Source organism: Passer domesticus, chromosome 8 (assembly GCF_036417665.1).
Source record: "Passer domesticus isolate bPasDom1 chromosome 8, bPasDom1.hap1, whole genome shotgun sequence".
Classification (NCBI taxonomy): Eukaryota; Metazoa; Chordata; class Aves; order Passeriformes; family Passeridae; genus Passer; species Passer domesticus.
In genome coordinates, this window is record NC_087481.1 from 8243798 (window position 1) to 8265058 (window position 21261).

General features: G+C 52.9%; 1 protein-coding gene, 1 long non-coding RNA gene and 1 pseudogene across 2 annotated transcripts in view; 2 read left to right on the forward strand and 1 right to left on the reverse strand.

Moving 5' to 3' along the window:
• The window catches only part of LOC135305609 (zinc finger protein 850-like), a 398104-nt pseudogene that overhangs the window by 64432 nt on the left and 312411 nt on the right, over positions 1–21261 (reverse strand).
• Positions 1–21261, forward strand: part of LOC135305990 (zinc finger protein 239-like) — a 42917-nt gene that overhangs the window by 18833 nt on the left and 2823 nt on the right. Inside the window, exon 5 of the mRNA XM_064429563.1 lies at positions 9998–10005. Coding sequence (XP_064285633.1) covers positions 9998–10005 — 8 coding nt within the window. The remainder of the gene's footprint in view (positions 1–9997; positions 10006–21261) is intronic.
• On the forward strand, positions 15982–18274 carry LOC135305800 (uncharacterized). Its single transcript, XR_010366784.1, has 2 exons — positions 15982–16915; positions 17683–18274. It is a non-coding gene; the product is annotated as an uncharacterized LOC135305800 (long non-coding RNA).

Genomic DNA, 21261 nt, shown 5'->3' on the forward strand with positions numbered 1-21261 from the left:
CTGCGAGTCTCTTCCAGCCCTGGCTGCTCAGAGTTTGGGCCTTGGAGCCTCAGGTGGCCAAAGGCAGCTGATCCTGGTCCCTCTGTGTGCCCGTGTTCAGCAGTGCTGCTCCATCAGTCTGTGCCCAGCAATGGGGAAAAGCCTCAGCCCTGCAGGGCCAGGAGCTGCCGGGTTCTGCCTGAGCAGCTCAGCCAGCAGGAAGGGAGCTGCTCCACACGGGAACCAGGAGCAAAGGGCTGCAGCACCTCGTGCTGGGGCAGAGCCCAAATTCTGAGAGGGAATAACAGAGTTATTCATGTGCATTGGTGCGCCAGCACTGCAGGTGCTATGCCTGCAAACACAGGGTTCAAGATGTGCAAAAGAATTCTGCAGCTCTTGACTGGATCAGGATGTCAGCAGTGCTGAACTCCAGCACAGTCCAAATGAAACACTTCACACCTCTGCTCATATCTGCTAGATTTTTTTCTTCAGGGTATCCAGAGAAAAGAAAACAGAGGAGGAGCTTACATTTTCATTGTTTATCAGAAATGTATCTCATTTTGCTGTACATTCCTTTTGTAGGACGAGTTCTCTGTTAAAAACACTGGACAAAAAAGAAAAGAAAAAATATGAAAGATAAAAACAAAAAACAAATGTGTAGTAAAAATCTTCGGTAATTTTGGATTAAGAGGTAACTGATCTTTCTAAGAAGAGAAATCAGTTACTCTGTAAATGTTCTGATGGCATGGATCCATATTACTGACCTCAGCATCCCTTTTTTAAAACATTCAGGGTTTTGTTTGCAATATTATGTTATTTTAAATTGTGATTGAATCAATAGGAAATTGAAAGATCTACCATGCATTTATGCATTACTGTGTCTTGTATGTAAAAATATTGCAGTTTGAAATTTGGATTTAAAGTGTTGGAAATGAAAGTTATAAATCCCAATGGATTGTGTGACAGCAGCTTTTCCTAGAGGATATGCAGCACTCCAAGGACTTCATCAGTGGGGTTGGGGGTACTTGGACCTTTGTCCTGTGCCACTCTGAGAATGTCATGGAATGGAACTTCACCTGCCACCAGCCCAGGTCACCCTCTGCCACCAAAACTCCTTGGACCTTGTGCCCCTAGGCAGGCACAAAGTGTTTGTGCTGCTCCCCCTTTTGCACAAACCCACAGAGAGCTGGGATTTTTCCAAGTCTCATGTCTGCATTGGGCCATATTCCTAGAGAAGCAGCAGCCCATCCCAATGAATATGGCGAGTTATATGGATGGTTGTGAGCTCCACTTCCTGCCTAGAAATCCTGAAACTGCTTCTGAATGCTGCTCCTTCAGCTCTTGGACACCTTCTCCCACAGAGCTGGGGAAAAAAATCCCCTGGTCTCTGGCTAAAGAGTGAGTTATGCCAAAGTTAGAGCTCTGTGCGAAGTCTCTATCCATTCCTATCCTATTAATATACCAATATGTGGGGGTGTGCATGGATGTGTCTTGTACACAAAGGAAGGAGTGTGCAAGAAACATGACTGACACTTTCACTGTCCGTGTTCATCCCATACCCATGGGTACAGAGATATTATGGAAACTCTGGCCCACACAGAGCCTTCTGTCCCTGGGTACAGAGACATCCAAGAGCTTCTGGCACACACAGACCCTTCTGTCCATGGATACAGAGACATCCAAGAGCCCTGGCACACACAGATCCTTTTGTCCCTGGGTACAGAGACATCCAAGAGCCCCTGGCACACACAGATCCTTCTGTCTCTGGAGGATGGAGCGTGGTGGGTGGGGGCGGTTGGTGGGCAGCGAGTCCCGGACAGCAGGCCAGACCCGGCTCCAGCCCTGCCAGGCCCTGCCAAGGCTCAGTGCAGGCTCCTCTGGAATGGGACAGCCTTACAGCCTTGTCTCTGCCCAGAGGGGCAGTGCTGGCCTGGCAGCACAGGTTGTTTTCCCCTCAGGCTGCAGGAGATGAGAACACAACACTTGCCAGCACTGAGTGCGAGGCACAGCTCCGGGTGCTCCCCAAGAACCTCAGCTCTGGGAGCACTGTCTGCCCCAAGCTGCAGGGGCTGCAGTGGGAGCCCTGCTGGGCTCTGCCCTGGGGCCATCCTGCAGGGACAGCTGGAAACAGGGAGCATTCAGCTGCCACAAACAGCCAAGCCAGGGCTGCAGGGCAGCTGCTCCAGCCCGGACTGCATTGCTGTGTGCTGTGCTCTGGGGCTGGGGCTCCCCACACAGGGGACTGGACTGGAGTGCCAGAGGAGACAGAGAAGCTTCAGCTTCAGCCTCACTGAGGTGGGTGCATTGGCTGGGAAGAGTGGGGAGGCTCAAGGGGATTCACAGAGCTCATCCTGCTGCAAGGATGAAGGGAGTGGGAACTCAGCAGTGAGGAGAGCTGAGGGCTGGAGAGTGGCTCTGAATGATACTAAAATGCCACTGGACCTCTGAAACATTGCTGCTCCTCAGCCAGTGACAGCATGAGTCCCTAAACCAGGGGTTTGGCCTTCCTTGTGGTCATGGGCAACAAGGAAGGCCAGCAAGTGATGGAGACAGCAACGGGCTGGGAATTCACTGGGGGAAAAAAGGGAGAAGTAAAAGGCAGGTGGGGGAGACAACTGTTCAGAGAAGGGCTGAGCTACAGCTTGAGCAAGCGAAAAAATGTCATTTGGAGTCATCCCAGATTGATTTCATTTCAGAAGGTATTGAACAAGTTTAATTTTTGGGAGGTGTCATGTTTTCCTCTGGAGGTGTACACTCTGCAAACTTGAGCTGCGTTGCCAAAATGCTCAAGCAAGTCTGTGCTGCAGGTGACACCATTTCTTCTTTGGCTGATTCCGGCCCCGTGCTGAGCTCCAGCAGAGCCCTGGCAGAGCCCAGAGCAGCCTCAGCATCCACAGAGCCCGGCTGCAAGGAGAGAAAGCAGAAACTGCCCGTCAGCTGAGGGCTCCTGTCCCCTTGTCCCAGCTGCCCGCGGTGCCCAGGCCGTGCTGGCTGTGCCCAGAGCTGTGCCCAGAGCTGCCCATCAGTGCTGCCTTTGGGAGCAGGGCAGGAGGGCAGGACATGTGCCCAGCCTGCAGCCAGCCTTGGCACATCCACCTGCTCAGCAGCTGCCCAGAGCAGGATGCTCCTGTGCTCGCTGCCATCTCCCAAAAGCTCTGATCCTACCCTGCCAAGCAGACGGGGACCCACCTCATGCCATCCATGGCTGGAAGAAAAGCTGGTCCCAAAAAATGTCCTCAGCCTGCTCCAAGGGCACGGCCCATCCACGCCACAGCTGCTCCCAAGCACTTCCCAATCCAGACTGGACCACCTAGAATGCTTCCTCTAGAAAAAACAAACAAATTGTTGAAAAGAGGTTAGAGACAAAAAGGGAAAAGAAGAAGAAAGGTCACAACTCTTAGCTCTGTCAGGGCCTTGAGGAAGGCCGAACCCCTACATGCCAGGGAAAAATCCAGCCATGGGTGAGGGAGCTCCACACTTTATCTCTTTCCCTCAGCACTGCCCCCCAAAATAACCATGATCCCAAAGCAAACAAGGGCAGTGGAGCAGCCCAAGGCCTTCCTTGCCTGCACAGCAAAGCAGCCCCTGTACATGTTCTGGAGTCCCACCTCTGCTCCCACCACGGGGGTTTGTTGTTGGGCTGGCTGCCCCAGCCTCAGCCCAGGGCATGGTGGGTGCTGGGGGCTGTTGGAAGGGCCAGGAGCCCACTCCCATTTCGTACCCACCCCAGCCCATGCCCCCAGCCCTGCCAAAAAAGCAGTTGGGCAGCTGACTGAAGAATTAGTTCCATCTGCCCCAGCAAAGGGGGAACCTTTGCTTCCCAGCCAGGCTGTGCAATGCCCAAATCTGGGAGCATTTCCCCACGTGTGGACTCATCTGCAAACTCCCTGTGGAGTTTGGCTTTGAAGAAGGTGCCACAATCAAAGTGCATCACCTTCAACTGCTGGTGGCCAGGTTGAGGAAGAGGTTGTCATCCTTCATGTCATCCTTGATGTCATCCTCGCTGTCTCCTGCAGCAGCAGCCCCACCTGGTACAGCTTCTCTGGGGGCTCCTTCTCCTTCCCTGGGGTGAGACCAGGATGTCAGGGCTCTGCCCAGGGCCCCAGCTGTCAGGGAACCAGGACAAGCAAAACCTGCTTGGATGGCAGCCACCAGGGCTGGGCAGAGCAGCTCAGCCCCAGCACAAGGGCTGCGTGTTCCCATCCCATGACCCTGGTGCAGTGACACAGGCTGGCTTTCTTTGCTTCTCATTGCCAAGGCATGTGTGCAGCTGTAACTTACCGGGGCTCTGCAGCACAGTGTGCCTTGGCTCTCTCCCTTCTTCTAGGGCAGATGAATATCCTGCATCCAAGGATGACAGAACACCTCTTCTAATGAGGGTCTGGCCAAGGGGTGCATGGATAAACACCACCCGATCAGATTTTGGCACTCTGGGGAGAGAAACCAGAAACTGCCCGTCAGCTGGAGAAGGCTCCTGTTGGCTTTGCCCCACTATTCCCATGCCCAGGTCATGCTGGATGCGCTCAGAGCTGGGCCTGAACTTTCCCATCAATTCTTGGTTTTGGGGGAGAGCAGGACATGTGCCACCTCCTCAGCAGCTGCCAGAGCAGGATGCTCCCGAGCCCGCTGCTGTCTCCCAGCACTGGTATTGCACCCTTGCCCAGAGAAGAGGATTCACCTGGAGAGAGCCGTTGTGGCAGCGAGAGCTGGCCCCAGCTGAAGTTCCAGCCCCTCCTGAAAGGCATCTTCCCACAGACCATCTCGTGCAGCAGGATGCCAAGGGACCAGATGGTAGCTGGCTCGCCATGGTACCAGCCAAAGCGGGTCCATTCCGGGGGGCTGTAGGATGGTGTTCCTGTGGAATACAGATGGAGTTCATCAGGGGGATGCTGCTGCTCCCAGAGCCTGGCCCCAGCATCCCTGGGCGGGCGGGGGCTGCATCAGTGGCACACAGGGTGACCACTGTCCTCTCACCAGCATCTGGGACTGGTGTACAAACTTGGGATTGCAAAAGAAGCCACTGGTGTGGGAAGGCGACAGTGGAAGCCCTGGCTAGGCCTGACCATGACATGCAAAGGAAATACCCACTGAGTGCTGGGGAAAAACCATGCCCTCATTCTCCCTGCCTGCACTGCCCCAAACATATTATAAAGGCAAGATAAACAGGGCAAGTGGAGCAGTCCAAGCCCTTCCTCTTGCCTGCACACAAACCGGCTGGGGCACAGGTTCTGACCTCCCTCTCTGCTAACCTCACCCACGACTGTTTTTGTCAGGCTGGCTGCCCCAGCCCAGCCCCAGTCCTGGGCACAGTGGTGGGCAAAGGCTGCCAGCAGGGCTGGAAGATGGCTCCCCACCCAGCCCTGCTCTAAAGCAACTCAGCTGCAGATTCAGTCCCCTGAGTGGCAGCAAAAGGGAGAATCCCCGCTGCCACACCCAGCTTGGGCTGTGAGATCTTGGGCCATGAGATGCCAGGAGCGGGAGCACAGTCCTGTGTAGGCTCACCTGCAAAGTGAGTGTAGGCTGTCTCTTGCAGGTAGGTGCCACAGCCAAAGTCAATCAATTTGGCCTGCCCGGTGGCCAGGTCAACCAGGATGTTCTCTGGTTTGATGTCGCGGTGCAGGACCCCGCAGCTGGTGCAGTGCCGCACGGCCTCCAGCACCTGGCGGAACAGCTGCCGCGCCACCTCCTCGCGCAGGAACCCCCGTGCTTGAATGAAATGCAGGAGGTCCTGAGACTGCTCTGGCCGCTCCAGCACCATGACAATGTCACTGGGGAGCTCAAGCCACTCCAGCAGCTGGATGACACCGGGGAAGCCAGTGGACACCTTGTCCTGCAGCACAACCTCCAGGGGAGCACTGGTGCCGTCGGGCTGCGGGAGGAGCACGATGCCGTCAGTGGGGGCCAATGCTGGGCCAGGGCTGGGGAACCCGTCAGCTAGCCCGGGATGCTCTGCGCCCTGCGCTGGCCTCACGCCCGCTCCCCCTCGGGATGTCCTGGCGGCTCCCACCCTGCCGGGGCTCGGCTCATCCCCGCCCGGCACGGCCCGGCTTCTCCCGCTGTCCCGGCTCACTCACCAGCTCGCTCCAATGCCAGATGCGGTTCCGAGGCACCCTTTTGATGGCCACCTGCAAGCCAAAGGGAGCAGCGGGCTCAGCTCAACGCCCGCCCCTGCCCAGCCCCATCCTCCTCCTCCTCCTCCTGCGCCCCCTCCTCCTCCGCCCGCCGCCGGCCCCGCCGCTCACCGGGGCGCCGTCCGAGAGCCGCGTTGCTGCAAAGACGCTGCCGAATCCGCCCCGGCCCAGCAGTGAGCCCAGCCGGTACCGCTCCTTCAGGCGCTGCTGCGCCTTCCCTGCGGGCGGGACGCGGCTGTCAGCGCTCGGCCCGGGGCCAGCAACGGCCCCCGAGCGCCCCTCACCCGCCCCGGCCCGGCCATCCCCCGGCGTTCGCTCTTTGCAACGCGACCCGGGAGCCGCGGGGCCGGGGGCCGCGCTGCCGAGCGGCGGAGCTCGGGCCGGGCAAGCCGCAGCGGAGGCGGCGGGAGCGGCGGGGCCGCGTGTGTCCTCCGCGGGCCCCGGGAGGAGCCGGGGCCGGGGCCGGGGTCGGGGTCGGGGCCGGGGCCGGGGTCGGGGCCGGGGCCGGGGCCGGGGCCGGGCTCGGGCCAGGCGGAGCCAAAAGCCAGCGATGCCGCCCCGGCCCCAGGCACTGAACCCCGCCCAGCAGCGCCAGCGCCAGCACGGCCAGAGCCGGGCTGGGACCAAACCTCGGTGGGACGGCCGGGGGCGGGCACGGGGCAGCCCCGCCCGGGGCCGGGGGCGGGCCGGGGGCATGGCCCGGCCGGGAACAGGGAGAGGGAGGCGGGGAGAGGAGGGGAGACCGGGAAAGGGAGAGCGGGAGAGGTACGGGGCCGCGGGAGAGGGAGAGGAGAAGAGAATCGAAAGTTTCTTCTCTCGCTGTCGCTGCTACTGCTGCCGCTGCTGCTGCTGCTGCTGCTGCTGCCGCTGCCGCTGCTGCAACTGAAGCTCCGGGTCGGTTTGTCCCCGTGTCCGTTTGTCCGTTGCCCGCTCCCCCCGCCTCGAGCCCCACGTTCCCCGAGGGCAGCCCCTGAGCCTCTGCAAACACGGGAACTTTGCCGAGTTCAGCCAAGAGCCAGAGTCTGGACTCCTGCACAGTGTCTCAGGAATGCCCTTGGTTGCTGCTGTGCATTGTCCCTGCTGAGGGTCAAACACTCTCAGAGCGTGTTCCCTGATTGCAGAATTTGTACCTGACCCAAGCAATGCACTTACCTCTCCAGCATTGATTTCCAAGAATAACAGGGGAAGCCAAACTGTGTGTAGGTCATGGTATTTTAAAATGTCTAAAACTTGCCAACTCATGGATCTTAGCGGTGAGATCTGTTTGGAATTAATGGGATGGACAACTAGTGCAAGATGGAAAAGGGGAGCATAAAAATAAATCGAGAAAAACGTCTTGAATTGTTTCAATTTTCATTTAATTTCTTAAAAGCTCTTTCAGTTTTTCCAGAATCTTCTCCTCAGTCCTGTTTGCTTTTTCCAAGAACCTTTCCTGAAGAACAAGGTGCAGCTTCTGTCACAAGGTGTGCCACCAACTGCAGCTTTCCACACTGTGTGTGCAGCACAACTCTTGCAGCAAAGCAGGACAAATATTTGAAGAATTTGGCAGCTTGTTCTTTTCTTTTCCTTGTGGGCTGGGCAGTTGTGCCATTGGTAAGGTTTTCATTGTTACTGTTCTACCCTAAGAAAACATGACAGGCTACCAAGAACTCCTGGAGAATGCAAGCCTGACTGAATGCAAAGAAAGAATCTGCAGAGCCTGCAGCCAGAAGTGGAGAGCTGTGTGATCATCATTCCAACACCCCCAAGGACATCTTGAAAGTGATCTAGAAGATGAAAATGGGCTGACAGAGGGAGTTTATTTCTGTGCTCAGTTCAGATTCTGCTACATCTGAAATCAATTCTACAGTCTCCATCTAAATCAAGAGTACAATCAGTTCATGAAAAGCCCCAGAACAATCTGCACCTCTCAGGAGATGACTGAAAGAATCTGAAAAGGAAAAATGCAGGAGAAATGCATTTCTCAGCACTGCAGTATTTGCCTGCCTGAAACCCTCCTCCATTTCCGCCCCATCCCTGGACCTGTTGGTGTCAGTTCTGTATTCGGTGGTGCCTCCAGCCCTGAATCCCCTCATCTACAGCCTGAGGAACCAGGAGCTCAAGGCTGCAGTGTGGAGACTGATGACTGGACATCTTCGGAAGCATTAAACTGATTTCCAATTTCTGCAAATCACTTGTAAGAAAATTAATTTTTGATAGTTCTGTTGGTTTGGTTCTTTGATTTCCCTGTCTTTTTTTTTTTTTAATATTCTTCCTAAATCTAGATCATTGTTTCTGCTATTTCTGACTTTGTCACTCTACACATTCACCGTGGCCACAGACTGTGACAATGAGGAGCAGTGTTCTCAGTGACTTTAAAAGAACTAAAGGATCTCCCAGCAGAGTTTTCTGCAGAGATCCCTCTATTCTTGCCATCTCTGGAGCTGCAGCAGCAATGTCTGTGTGCAGAGCTGGGGCAGATCAGTGCTGGCACAGCAGCTGTGCCCAGCAGCAGCAGCAGCACTTGGTGTTGGCAGTGCTGCTGCCGTGGCCCTGCCCCGCTGCCCTGGTGGCCCTGGTGTTGCTGCAGGGCCTGAGTGCTCTCGGGGCCGGGCACAGTCCTGGGGGTGGCAGTGCTGGGGCTGCAGCAGGGACAGGCCATGGGCACTGCTGGGGCAGCGCTGACGCCTCAGGCCAGGCCCTGGGGGCTCCAGGCTCCTTGCCCAGGCTCTCTCAAGAACACGGCCAGGCCAATGCTCAGCACAGAAAAGCCCCAGGCTGAGCAGCCCCAGGCTGGCCGTGGGCAGGCTGGGGGCAAACAGCATGGCTGGGGCTCTGCAAGGGCCCTGGGGGAGACGGGAAGGAGCAGCAGAGCAGGGGCTGATCCATCCCCAGTGCACTGCACAGCCCAGGGCAGCGTCCCAGAGCGTCCTGATGGAGCTGCCAACAACATCCCCCCTCTGCAGCCCTGGCCTCTCCCCCAGCTCACAGAGGTGCCGCATCCTTGCAGGCACAGCCACAGCAGCACTGGCTCAGGAGCCCCTGTTTGCATTGCACAGAGCAGGCAGGAGCACCCCCATGCTGCTGCTGTGGGGACATGAACCTGAGGGAGCACAAATGCCATCAGCCCCTGGGGCCAGCAAGGGCTGGGGGACACCAGGGAAACCACTCTGATTTATTGTGACATACATTTGAGATCACCAAGTCCAACCTGCACCCTAACACTACCTTGTCTACCCAGAGCATCGTCCAGTTAACTTAACCACCGCTCCCTCATGTGCTTTCAACCAAACTTCTCCTCCAAACCCCTCATCAGCCTTGTTGCCCTTCTCTGGACAGCTCCAGCCCCTCCATGTCCTTCCTAAATTGGGGACCCAGAACTGGACACAGCACTCGAGGTGTGGCCTCACCAGTGCTGAGCACTGGAGAAGAATCATTGCCCTGTTCCTGCTGGCCACACCATTCCTGACCAGGCCAGGAACCATTGGCCTTCTTGGCCACCTGGGCACACTGCTGCCTCATGTCCAGCCTGCTGTCCATCAGTCCCTGCAGGTCCTTTTCTGCCTGGCTGCTGTCCAGCCACTCTGTCCCCAGCCTGTAGTGCTGCAGGGGTTGTTGTGGCCAAAGATCAGGAGCTGGCACTTGGTCTTGTTCAACCTCACCTTGTTGGATTTGGGCCCTGGATCCAGCCTGTCCAGGTCCCTCTGCAGAGCCCTCCTCTCCTCCATCACATCCACACTCACACCCAGCTTGGTGTCATCTGCAAATTTGCTGCTGCTGGACTCAATCCCCTCATGCAGATCATCAGTGCAGATACTGGAATCCACGCTGGCTGGCTCTGATCCCTCAGCCATCCTGTGGGTGCCCTGTGATGGCTCTCAAGGTGATTTGTTCCATAACCTTGCCAGGCACCCAGGTCAGGCTGACAGGCCTGGAGTTCCCCAGATCCTCCTTCCAGCCCTTCTTGGGGATGGGCTCACACTGGCACCTCCACTCCTCTGGGACCTCCCTGCTGATCCAGGACTGATGGTAAATGATGGAGAGCAGCTTGGGGAGCTCATCCACCAGCTCCATCATCCCTCTAGGATGGATCCCCTCTGATCCCAGAGACACCTGTGAGCACCTGAGTGGCTCAGCAGGTCCCCAGCTGCTTCCTCCTGGATTCCAGGGGGCTGTTCTGCTCCCTGTGCCCATCTACCAGCTCAGGAGAACACTTGTCCTGAGGATGGCCTGTCTTATTGTTGAAAACTGAGGCAAAGAAGGGGTGAAGTACCTCAGCCCATTCTTCATCTTTGGTAATCATATCCCTCACAGTAAGAAATGCAGGTTGTCCTTACCCCTCCTTTTGACATTAACGTACCTATAAAAACAAAATAATTAACCTTCACAGAAGTATCCAAGTTAAGTCCTAACTGAGCTTTTAGCTCTCTAATTTTCTTTCTGCATGACCTAACAACATCCTTAAACATTTCTTGATTTACCTGCCTCTATGTCCAAAGGTGCTGCACCCTCTTTTTAATCCCTAGAAATATCCTTTTTAATCCCTTTTTAATCCCTTTTTAATCCCCCTTTTCCTTGAAAAGCTCCATGCCCAGCCAGGCCAGTCATTTCTCCCTCTGGGTCATCTTTCTGCACAAAGGGGGCAGCCTACTCTTGCCCCTTCAAGATTTCTTTTTTGAAGTGTTTCCATCCTTCCTGGAACTAGTTGTTTTTAAGGGCTGTTTTTTTAAAAAAATCAATACCTGATTTGGTACTCCCCAAATCTGCATCCTCAACAGGCCAAAGTCTGCCCTCAAAAGTCCAGTGTAGAAGATTTATTGATGCCCCTCCTTCTTTTACAGAATATTTAAAAAGTCAATCATTTCATTGTGACTGTGCCCCAAACAGCCTCTGACCAGCAGTTCTCCCACCAGCCCTTCTCTGTTCATGAACAGCAGGAGACAGAGCTTTCCTTGGGAGTGGGAATTGCAGGAAACCTCCCCAAAGCGCAGCTTGGAAGGTTCAGGCTGGAGCTGAGGAGAAAGCAAAGTCCCTGCCAGGGTGGAATTGTGGTGCTCGAGGTGTGGCAGCGTGAGGCTGGGCCATGGCCGGCTCTGTGTGCCAGGAGCCAGCAGCGCTGGGTGCAGGGAGCCCAGGGAGGGCACAGAAACGCTGGCTGAGAAATGCTGGGGCACAGCGAGAGGGGCGAGTGCAGCCGGCCAGGGCACAGGAGCAGCACGCACAGGGGGCACAGCCTGCAGGACAGATGGCCAAGGGCTGGGCAGGGCTGGCAGGGCCACAGGCACCCAGGCCTTTGTGCCCTGGGCTCGGGCAGCATCTCTGGAGGCCCCACAGCAGGAACTTTCCTGGCAGGGGCTGCACTTTGGCTCTCCCTCGGCCTCCCTGGCCAGGCTGGCAGGGGCTGCAGGTTGATGGCATTTGTCCTTGCTGCCCCTGACATCCCCCTGCCCCACAGAGAGCCCCGAGCCACCCGTGAGGGACAGGCCCTGCTGGCCCAGGCTGGGCTCAGGGCTTGGCCTTTCTGCTTCCCCCAGCCAGCCCAGGCCTTGCTCAGCATTGCAGTTCCCTGCCCAGAGCCTTGGGCTCCCTGCACTCCTGGCCTCAAGGATCTGCTCTCAGCAGTCCCGGGGAGCCTTTGGCACTCCCTGCCCTCACTGGGGCCCAGCCATGCTCCAAGGCACTTGGAGTTTTGCTGCTGACTCCTTGAGCAGCTTCTTCATCCTTCTCTCAGTGCCTGAGGCTCCTGGACCCAGCCCCAAATCCACCGTGGGGCTGATTAAAACACAGAAAGCCCTCAGGAGCTCTTTGTCTCCCTTCAATTGTCTTCAAGTCTCCAGGGCTTGTGCAGCTGACTGGGGTCAGTTTGGAGTTCTGTTAAGGAGGGAGATTTCAAAGTGCACCGACCGCATGATGGTTGGTTTTAATCATATGGGTGGTTTTTTATTTTTCAGTTCAGAAAAGAGGTGAAAGAACAATTCCCCAGGTGATCTTGATGCTGAATGTCTCCCTAGGAGATCTGGGCATGGAGAAGAACGAGCACCTTGCAGGCTGACCCATTTTGGACAACCTGCTCCTCACCCCCCAGCCTCACCATGTCTGACATCGCCCATCTGGACTGACATCCCAAAACATAAAAAAGTGTGCATTTTTAAAATAAATTAGATTGATTAATTTATAAAATTATAATTACAGATTTTTAATTTATATTAGTATTACTGTATATTTCTATTACCTTTGATATTTATGTGAAAAATTGAATACATTTTTTAGCAATCAAAAAATTATTTGCCATTGGTTTTAGATAAAACAATTCCTTTCATTAAATCATTGACCACTACTGGCCATTTATTTCTCCTTCTTAATGCTAATTAGTGCTATTTTTAGATCTTTTGACACATTTTTTTATTATTTTCACGGACAGGGTAAAGGGGGCCACTTTGGGGTCCCTGGAGACATTTCTGTGGCACATTTGGGGCAGTTTAGGGTCTGGGCAGTGGGATAAACAAGTCCACTGAATTTAAGGATCAAATAATTATCTTTATTATTTTTGCAAGCAAGAATAAGCAAGGACAGCGCTGGGCGGCCCGGAGTCTCTGCTCCACTTTGGCTCACAAAATTCCTATCCCCTGAGTCCACCTTCTATTGCCTTCTTCTCCGGGTTTAGGGATGATGTGATCTGTCTTCTGCGCTTGCTCATTCAGTTGCTAGGGGGTCTTTTTCTGCCTTCTGGTGGTCGTGGGATGAAGGCTTAGTCCCCCTTAGTCTTCCTCTTTGTGAACACTGAGTGAACTTATGCCTTATAAGACATATCTATACAGAACACTATACACTTTTCTGCAAGCTAAGCAATTCTTAGTAGTACTATACACTTTTCTGCAAGCTAAGCAATTCTAGCAAGTTTAAGGATTGTTGTTACAGCTGCTTCTCATTACTTTCCTTTCACAGGGCATACCTTTACAATGGAATTCCCAAAGCACTATAGTAAACCAGCAACCATATGTATCTGCACAAGAAGTTTTCTTAGCTATTTAACTATTGTTTTATATTGTATAGTTATTTAGCTATTGATTTAATTAACGAACAAACGTATTACTACTTATTACACATGACACCAAACTGAAGACTGGCATTATCCCATCCTCTATTTCCCTCTGGCATTCTCTTTCAGAGCACAGATGGGACAAAAACAGACAGTAGAACTTGAGGCAATCTTTACCTTCAAAAGAAATTCAAGAGTCCCTCGCAAAGACCAATGCTTTGTCAGTTCAGGAGTCCCTGGCAGAAACCAATGTTCTGCGAGTTCAGGAGTCCCTTGCAAAGACCAATGCTTTGCGAGTTCAGGAGTCGCTCACAGAGACCAATTCTCCGCCAATTGACAGCACTGGCTGACAGAAACCAATGCTGTGCCAACAACTGCCGTGGCAATGGCCGAGTGCAGCCGCCTGAAGGCGCCGACGCTGCGAACGAGCAGCCAGGGCCGAGCTCTGGCGCTGAAGCCGCGGCGCCGGCACAGACGCTGAGGGCCCGGGCGCGGTTACCAGGCAACCGCGGCACCGAGCGCGGGGCCGGGCCGGGCTGGGCCTCACGCATTGCCAAAGGACATTGGCACTGTCCCTACTGACTGGACTCGTGTGCTTGCTGCAGAGCCTTTCTGTAGCTAGGAAAGTTTAAAATGTGCTGACAAAGGCACCTGTGGCAGGTCTGTACACTGCTCTTTGTACAGCACCAGGATTCCATCCTGGCTGCAGCCCCAGGAGGGGCTGAGGCAGCTGCAAAGGGGCTCAGCCTGGAGAAAAGGAGGCTCAGGGGGCCCTTCTGCCTCTGCACAACTCCCTGACAGGAGGGACAGCCGGGGTTCGGGCTGTGCTCCCAGGAACAGGCACAGCAGCAGAGGGAACGGCCTCAGGCTGGGCCAGGGCAGGCTCAGCGTGGACACCAGGAGGAATTTCCCCAGGGAAAGGCTGCTCAGGCCTTGGCAGGGGCTGCCCAGGGAGCTTTGCAGTGCTCATCCCTGCAGCTGTCCCAGGAAGGCCTGCAGGTGGCACTCAGGGCTCTGGGCTGGGGACAAGGTGGGCATCAAGCACTGCTGGGACTCCATGGTCTCACAGAGCTTTCCCAGCCTTCATGATTCCATGAGTCTATGATTCCATGAAGGCATGATTCAAAACAGAGTTGAACTCAAATCTATCATACACAAATATTACAAAGGTCAAAGTTCACATGACAGAAATTTAAGATGATTCTTTAAGATTGAAAGAATCATATGTCAATGTTGCATACAGGTAAAGCCATATAAAAGAAGAGCCTTGTTATCCTTGTAAAATGATGGCTCAGGCCTGCTACTTTGGCTAAGTACAGCTAACAGCTAGCCTGACAAGTTCCTGTGAGAAAGGAATTTGCACCTGGGAGAAGAAAGACTTCTACCCATATCTTCTATGCAGGAGACAAGAATGGAAACATCGTTAGAGAGGAAAGGTTTTGACTGACACCTGCATGAGCAACTACTAACCAATGAACTGAGTGGCAGTAAGCTACTAAGCAATTAAAATTAAACAGAAAGCCTTTAGAAAACCATAGAAATATGAGCTGTGAAGAATAAAGATGGGCTGTTGTGCATGAAGAAATAGGTGTCTTGCCTGATGCCAATGGAAAAACTTCCAGAGCAGGCCTCACTTGGCAGAACAAAGGCAAATGACTCAGTGAAATCCTGGAGGCACCAGGAGATTCCTTACAGATTCTTGAGCTACGTGCTCTCATCAGAGTGTTTGAAAAGTGGCCAAATGATCCCCTTAACATTGTTTCTGATTCTCTTTATGTAGTGGTGTTGTCCAGCGCATGAAGTGACCACTGCTGGAAGAATTCCAGAGAAATCCAGGACCAGGGGTTGTGGCAACTCTTTTTGCAACTGTGCCAGTGTCTCAATTCTCACAAACAGGATTATTTCATTACCCATATTTGGAATTACTCTGGATTGGAGGGAGGCCTGGCCTTAGGTAAGGAGAAGGCTGGCCAATTGGTGGCAACACTCTGGGCCTCTGCTTCTCACAGCATCAATAAATTTGGCCAAGCCAGAAGGGCGGACGAGCTTTTCATCAAAGTGTGAAAGTTTTACCCAAACAATTTGGAATATGGCTGCAGGATGCTGAGGGAATTGTCACAAGCTGTCCACAGGGCCAGGCTATGATTGCTGGATTGGGTCCTGGAGCCAACCCCAGTGGTTCAGGGCCCCTGCAGCTGTGGCAAACTGATGTGACCATCTGCGCCTCTTTGGTTTGCTTTAAACGCATTCATGTGACCACAGACACCTTTTCTGCCATGGCTCGGGCCACTCCTGTGACAAGTGAAGGCTCTGGCTTTGGCATTCCACACTGGCCAGGCTGCTTTGCTGTTATGGGCTTGCCTCAGGAAATCAGAACACACAACGGGGCAGGATACACAGCCTGGCAAACCCAGGATTTCTCAGCTCCTTGGGGAGTGAAGCACAGCACAGGCATTCCAGGGAACTCCACACGTCAGCTGTCATCAAAAGGACACATCAGGTCCTGAAAGGACTGCTTGATAAACAAAAAATGGGGCAGGATGGGCTGAGCCCACAGGACAGAGTGCTGAAAGCCGTCCACGCTATGAATCCTCTGTGGTTAGTAGGCAATCACAGTGAACCACCAGCATTAACACATTACTCAGGTTTGCAGCAAGATTCTGAATTGGTACAGCATCGGCCAGAAGTTTATTTTAAAAATCCTAGGACAGGGTTATGGGAAGGACCTGCAGATTTACTGATGTGGGGAAGGGGTTATGTTTGTGGCATTACAGACAAAGAACCCTGATGGATACCAGCAAAGTGGGTTCATCTCTGGCTAGAAAAGGACACTCTGATCCCTAGTACCACTAATGAACCTACAACCAGCAACACCTGAAAACATCCATTGCCCTCAGAGCTGGAAATGCTTTTGTTATCCTTGGGTGAGATTAGAATGAGTGGGTGTGGAGCACACAGGTGGTGTGAGTTTGAGGGAGGAAGCTTTGCAAGGTGTGGGGTGTGCAGCTGTTGGCACAGCCAAGAATTCAATACCTGGGTGGTGTTATCCCAAGTGACAGGAAGAACAGGAAATTCCCCTGAAGCTGCTCAAGAAGCACTGAGCTTGTTTGAAAATCAAGAGCAATTGGGGCAGGCTATTCAGTGGTATCGTAGTGAACTCCAGAAACTTGAGCAGAAAGAGAGAGAATAAAATCAAGGATATTGAGTGTGGTAAGGAAATATTTATCCCTAGGACCTGGGGAGTTAGACCTGATCAGAGGGAACAAACAAAGAGAAGCTGGAAAGAAAGGAACCAAGAAAGAAGGAACAGAGGAAGGGCTCAAAGAGCAAAAGCACAGTTAGTTCAGATTTTGTCCCTGATCTCAGAGGGGAAGGGTTCTTTACCAATGAGCAAGATGAAGAACAGCTTTAAATTAGAGAGGTGGGGTTTTGGGAGATTTTTTTCTATTGGCTGTAGTATGTGGTAACATCTGTAGTGCAGAGGAAATTAACCCACCAGGATGGCACTGACAGAATATGTGGCTTACCTGGGCCAAGGCTGCTGGGGTGGATTCCTTTTGTTTATCCTTGGCCATGCCTGGAGATCCCTTCCGCACAGGTCTAATTGGTATCCCAGTGAGTGATTTTACTGGTTTTGCAAGGTGGGTAGGAGCTAGAGGAAAGCCATACGTGGAAGCAAATAGATCAAGCATGGAGAATCATTGGTGTAACATCAGCAGAGGTGGTACAAAATTGGACAGATGCAAAAGGCTGGGAATTAAGCCAAAGGGCGAAGGCTTCCAAGCAGGTATGATAACACACACAATCCCTGAATGAAACCGGACTAGAACCCCAAGAACCAGACCTGTTAGGATCAGCTCCTGGAAATTACTGCTTGTTTTTTAACTACTTTCTGGAAGCAAAAATAACCAATTTGAGCAATGTTCTAGTCCCACATTCCAAGAATAATAGTGTCATCCTTAATCCCAATTCTCCATTATATCAGAACAAGGCCAAATATTGCCACAATTGGACTTATCCTGGCAGTGCTGGTGCAAATGAGACTGTAAGAAAGCTTCCACTTGGTGTCTTTTTAATCTGTGGGGACAGAGCCTGGCCTGCAATTCCAAGTAATCCCTTTGGTGGAACTTGTTATCTAGGAAAACTAAGCATGTTTGCCCCTAGCATGTGACAAATGCTGAATCAGACTATCTGGAGAGCAGGACACAGCAGAAGAACTAAAAGAGCAGTCACAGGCTTAGGATCTAATTGTCATGATCATGTAGAGCTTTGGGGTGCTCCAGCACGAATCTCAGTATCATTCCTTGCTCCAGGTGTTGTGGCTGCTCAGGCTTTGACTACACTGAATAAGTTGGGATGCTGGGTAGCTAAACAACTGAACACAGCTTCAGCTGTTCTAAATCAAATGCTCACTGGTGTAGATAGTATTAGCCATGGCACACTGCAAAATAGAGCTGCTGTAGATTTGTTGTTGTTAGCACATGGGCACGGGTATGAGGAGTTGGAAGGAATGTGTTGTATGAACCTCTCTGAGCATTCTGCATCCATTCACAGGAAACTCAAACAACTACAGGACAACATGAAGAGATTGACTGTGAATGACTGAGGGTTGGATGAATGTTTTAAGGGGTTGGCAATAACTGGATGGTTGAAAGATATTGTAAAGGGAATTATGTTAGTATTAGTAGTCATTACTTTATTGCTTTGTGTTATTCCATGCATAATTAAGTTGGTGACCCCCTTAGTAGGGAACACAGTAAAGAGGGTCTGGCTGGTGCAAGAAGGGGGAACTGTAGCAATGTATTTGAACAACTCAGGCCTCAGTGTGCACCAGCCATACCCTCTGCAACTGTTCTTATCAGAATTGTCTCAGGGCTCTGTGGAATTCATCAAGGTGACTGAGATATAAACTGTGCTAAAATAAGCACAAAGAAGCTGAGAAACGGCACACCAGGATGGCAGGAACTGGATAACAGGGGACTGTGAAACACCTGCACGGTGACCAATCACAGAGACTGAGAAATGGAGGCAGAGAACGAGGGAACGAGACAAAGGCAGGAAGCAAGAAGTGTGATCTTAGCAGTTTGTAGAATCCAGAAAAGTGTGTGTAATGTAAACAATAAACAGCTTCTGCTTGGTCACACCGGTCAGTTGTTCAGGAATCCTGGTTTACCTGCAAGAGGGGGTGACTGGAAACATACTGGGAGAGGCTGGAACCATCCTAGGGGTGAATGGTAACACCTGGGACCATGCTGGGATCATAGTGGGATCATACTGGGAGTGACTGGGAGCCACAGGGCCCATGCTGGGAGTGACCTGGGCACCCCTGGGGGAACTGGGGCAACTGGCCCAGCTGGGGGGCTCAGGGTTGTTCTCCCCCAGGGCTGCCCCAGGACCTGCTGCCACTTCGGACCTCACAGAGCCAGGGGAGAGGGGACAGGGACAGAGGAGAGCTGAGGGACAAGGACAGGAGGCAGGGACAGGGACAGGTGAGGGACAGGGGACAGGGCAGAGCCAGGGAACACGGCCTGGCCGAGGGACACTGAGCTCCAGCACTTGGGGCTGTTGCCCTTGGGCTCCCAGCACAGGCCCAGGGGCAGAATCCCCTCCAGAAACTGTTGTTTGCTTTCAGCTTTGCTCTGCAACATTCTCCAGGAGCCCCTGCAGCGGCTGCAGCCTGGCCGGGTGCCCGGGGCCACCAAAGATGCTCTGGCAGTGCCCTCCTGCCCCGGGCAGGGCACACAACAGCCAAGGAAAGGCTCCTGCTGGGCTCAGGGCAGGCACAGGGCACTCCCCTGGCGCTGCCACGGGCACAGCAGAGCTGGCCTGGGCACAGCATTGGCATCCATGTCCCATGCAATCCCAGCAGGGATTAGGGCTCATTGTGTTACAAATGAGAAGCTTGACTAGGCCAATATTCAAGCAGCAATCAATTTATTAATTCATATGGTAAAGTATGAGCAATACAGGCTGGGTACAGGGGGGGAAGTTTTCCCTCCAGCTGCACACCGATAGTTGAGGCTTACAGGCATTGATAGGGGTACTCATAAACTTTCTCAGCAGTTTCCATTCCCAATTTTTACGTCACAATTCTATACACTATTATGATTTAGTTTTTCTCAGGATGTATCCCAGAAAGGAGTATCCCCAGATGGTGGGGTCTGGCTTCCGAAAGAAGAAAGAAGTCTCCCAGCTGGTGAGGTCCAGATTCCAGATGGGTCCACCTTTTAATTCCAAATCTCATAACAGTGATGTCCAGCTTCTCTTGGTCAAAACCATCAATCCTTGAGTAGATGTTCATCTTCCTTTCTTAAGCTGCTTTTCACTGTTTTTTTTAATGTATCGAGATAAGCACGTTTCCTTTTTATATATTCTAAAGCTATGGTTTCAAAGATCCTTACTACGAGCAATATTCTAAAATTATACTTCAAAAGGTTATTATTGCAAAACTCTTTAAGGCTTAGCTACAAGCAGAAAGTTCCAGTCAAAGAGAAACATCCTTAAAGCTTTAATTCAAATGATCCTAAATCAACTGAAGACTTACAAAGGGTAATTGCGAACAAAGGATAGGTTCAAAGGCCTTCTTCCATGCTTTATCTCCTCAGTTATTTATTAGAATTTGTCTTCATAACTGTCCCATGGTCAGTTTCCACACAATCACAAATACACACGTTGCCTCTAGGAACCTGACACGAAACACAGCTTTGTATTTCCCAATTGCACTGCTGGCATTGCATTGGTCATCCATTCAAATCATTTCCCCATGGAATTCCCAGGGCAATGGGTTAGGGGGAGATCCATCCATGGAATTCTCACCTGGCTGGGATGAGAGAGATCCGGCCATGGAAATTCCATGGCAATTTCTGCATTCCCAAGGCCCTCATTCCTGAATCCCACATTCCCACAGGAACTCCCCTCCTCTTCCCACACCCACCTTTGTGCTCCAGAGCCTCCCGACCATGTCTGATGGATTTTGGGAGCTCTTCCACACAGCTGTGTACCAGATAATGCTTCATCTGCTCCACCATGATCCCTTTGCATTCCCAGCACCTCCAGGTGATCCAGGTGGCACCGTCGGACACTGCAAAGCTCCCGGGTCCCAGCTGGAAGGAGATGAAATCCCACCCCTCGTAGCCATAGAGATCCCATCCCAGCCCCTCAGAGTCCTCCATTCCCACAGATCCCAGCCCAGCCCCTGGCTCCCCCCAGTCTCCCCTGCTCTGGTTGTACCGGCCCCGTCTCCAGGGCACTGTCGGCCACGGGCCCGTTCCTGTCCTTGAGCCGGGGCTGGCTGTCCCAATATCCCAGCCCTGCCTATCCCAATATCCCAACCCTGGCTATCCCAATATCCCAGCCCTGGCCATCCCAACATCCCAGCTCTGGCTATCCCAATATCCCAGCCCTGCCTATCCCAATATCCCAACCCTGGCTATCCCAATATCCCAGCCCTGCCTATCCCAATGTCCCAACCCTGGCTATCCCAATATCCCAGCCCTGGCCATCCCAACATCCCAGCTCTGGCTATCCCAATGTCCCAGCCCTGGCTATCCCAATATCCCAGTTCTGGCTATCCCAATATCCCAGTACTGGCTATCCCAATATCCCAGCCCTGCCTATCCCAATATCCCTGCCCTGGCTATCCCAAAATCCCTACCCTGGCTATCCCAATATCCCAGCTCAGCTCCCCCCACCATCCCCGCTCTCTGCGGCTCCATCCGGTCCCGGTCGCTGCCCCAGCGCTCGCAGGGGTCCCGTCCACGTCCCCCACAATCAAGGACTGGGGGACCCCGGGCCGTGTTGTATTGTGTTTTATTCTCCTTGTTCTCAGTTTGCAATGGTTCCCTGATGTAGCCCCGCTTCTTTCCTGAAAATGCTTTGCCCCAAGTGCCTTCCCTCCTCGCCCATGTCAATCCTCCCTGTGGCTGCAGAGCCATTCCCCAGTCTCCTCTCTGGGCCCCTGTCAATCCCTCGGCCTCCCTTCCCCTCTTTCCAGAATCTTCCCACAGGGGCGTGGAGTGATTGGGCAGAGGTCAGGGCCCTCCCTTAAGGTGCTTCCTCATTTGTGATCCTTCATGTCCATCTGCCCGGTTTGCACACCCCCCGTTTCCCCCATTGGTTGTTGGATGTATCTTT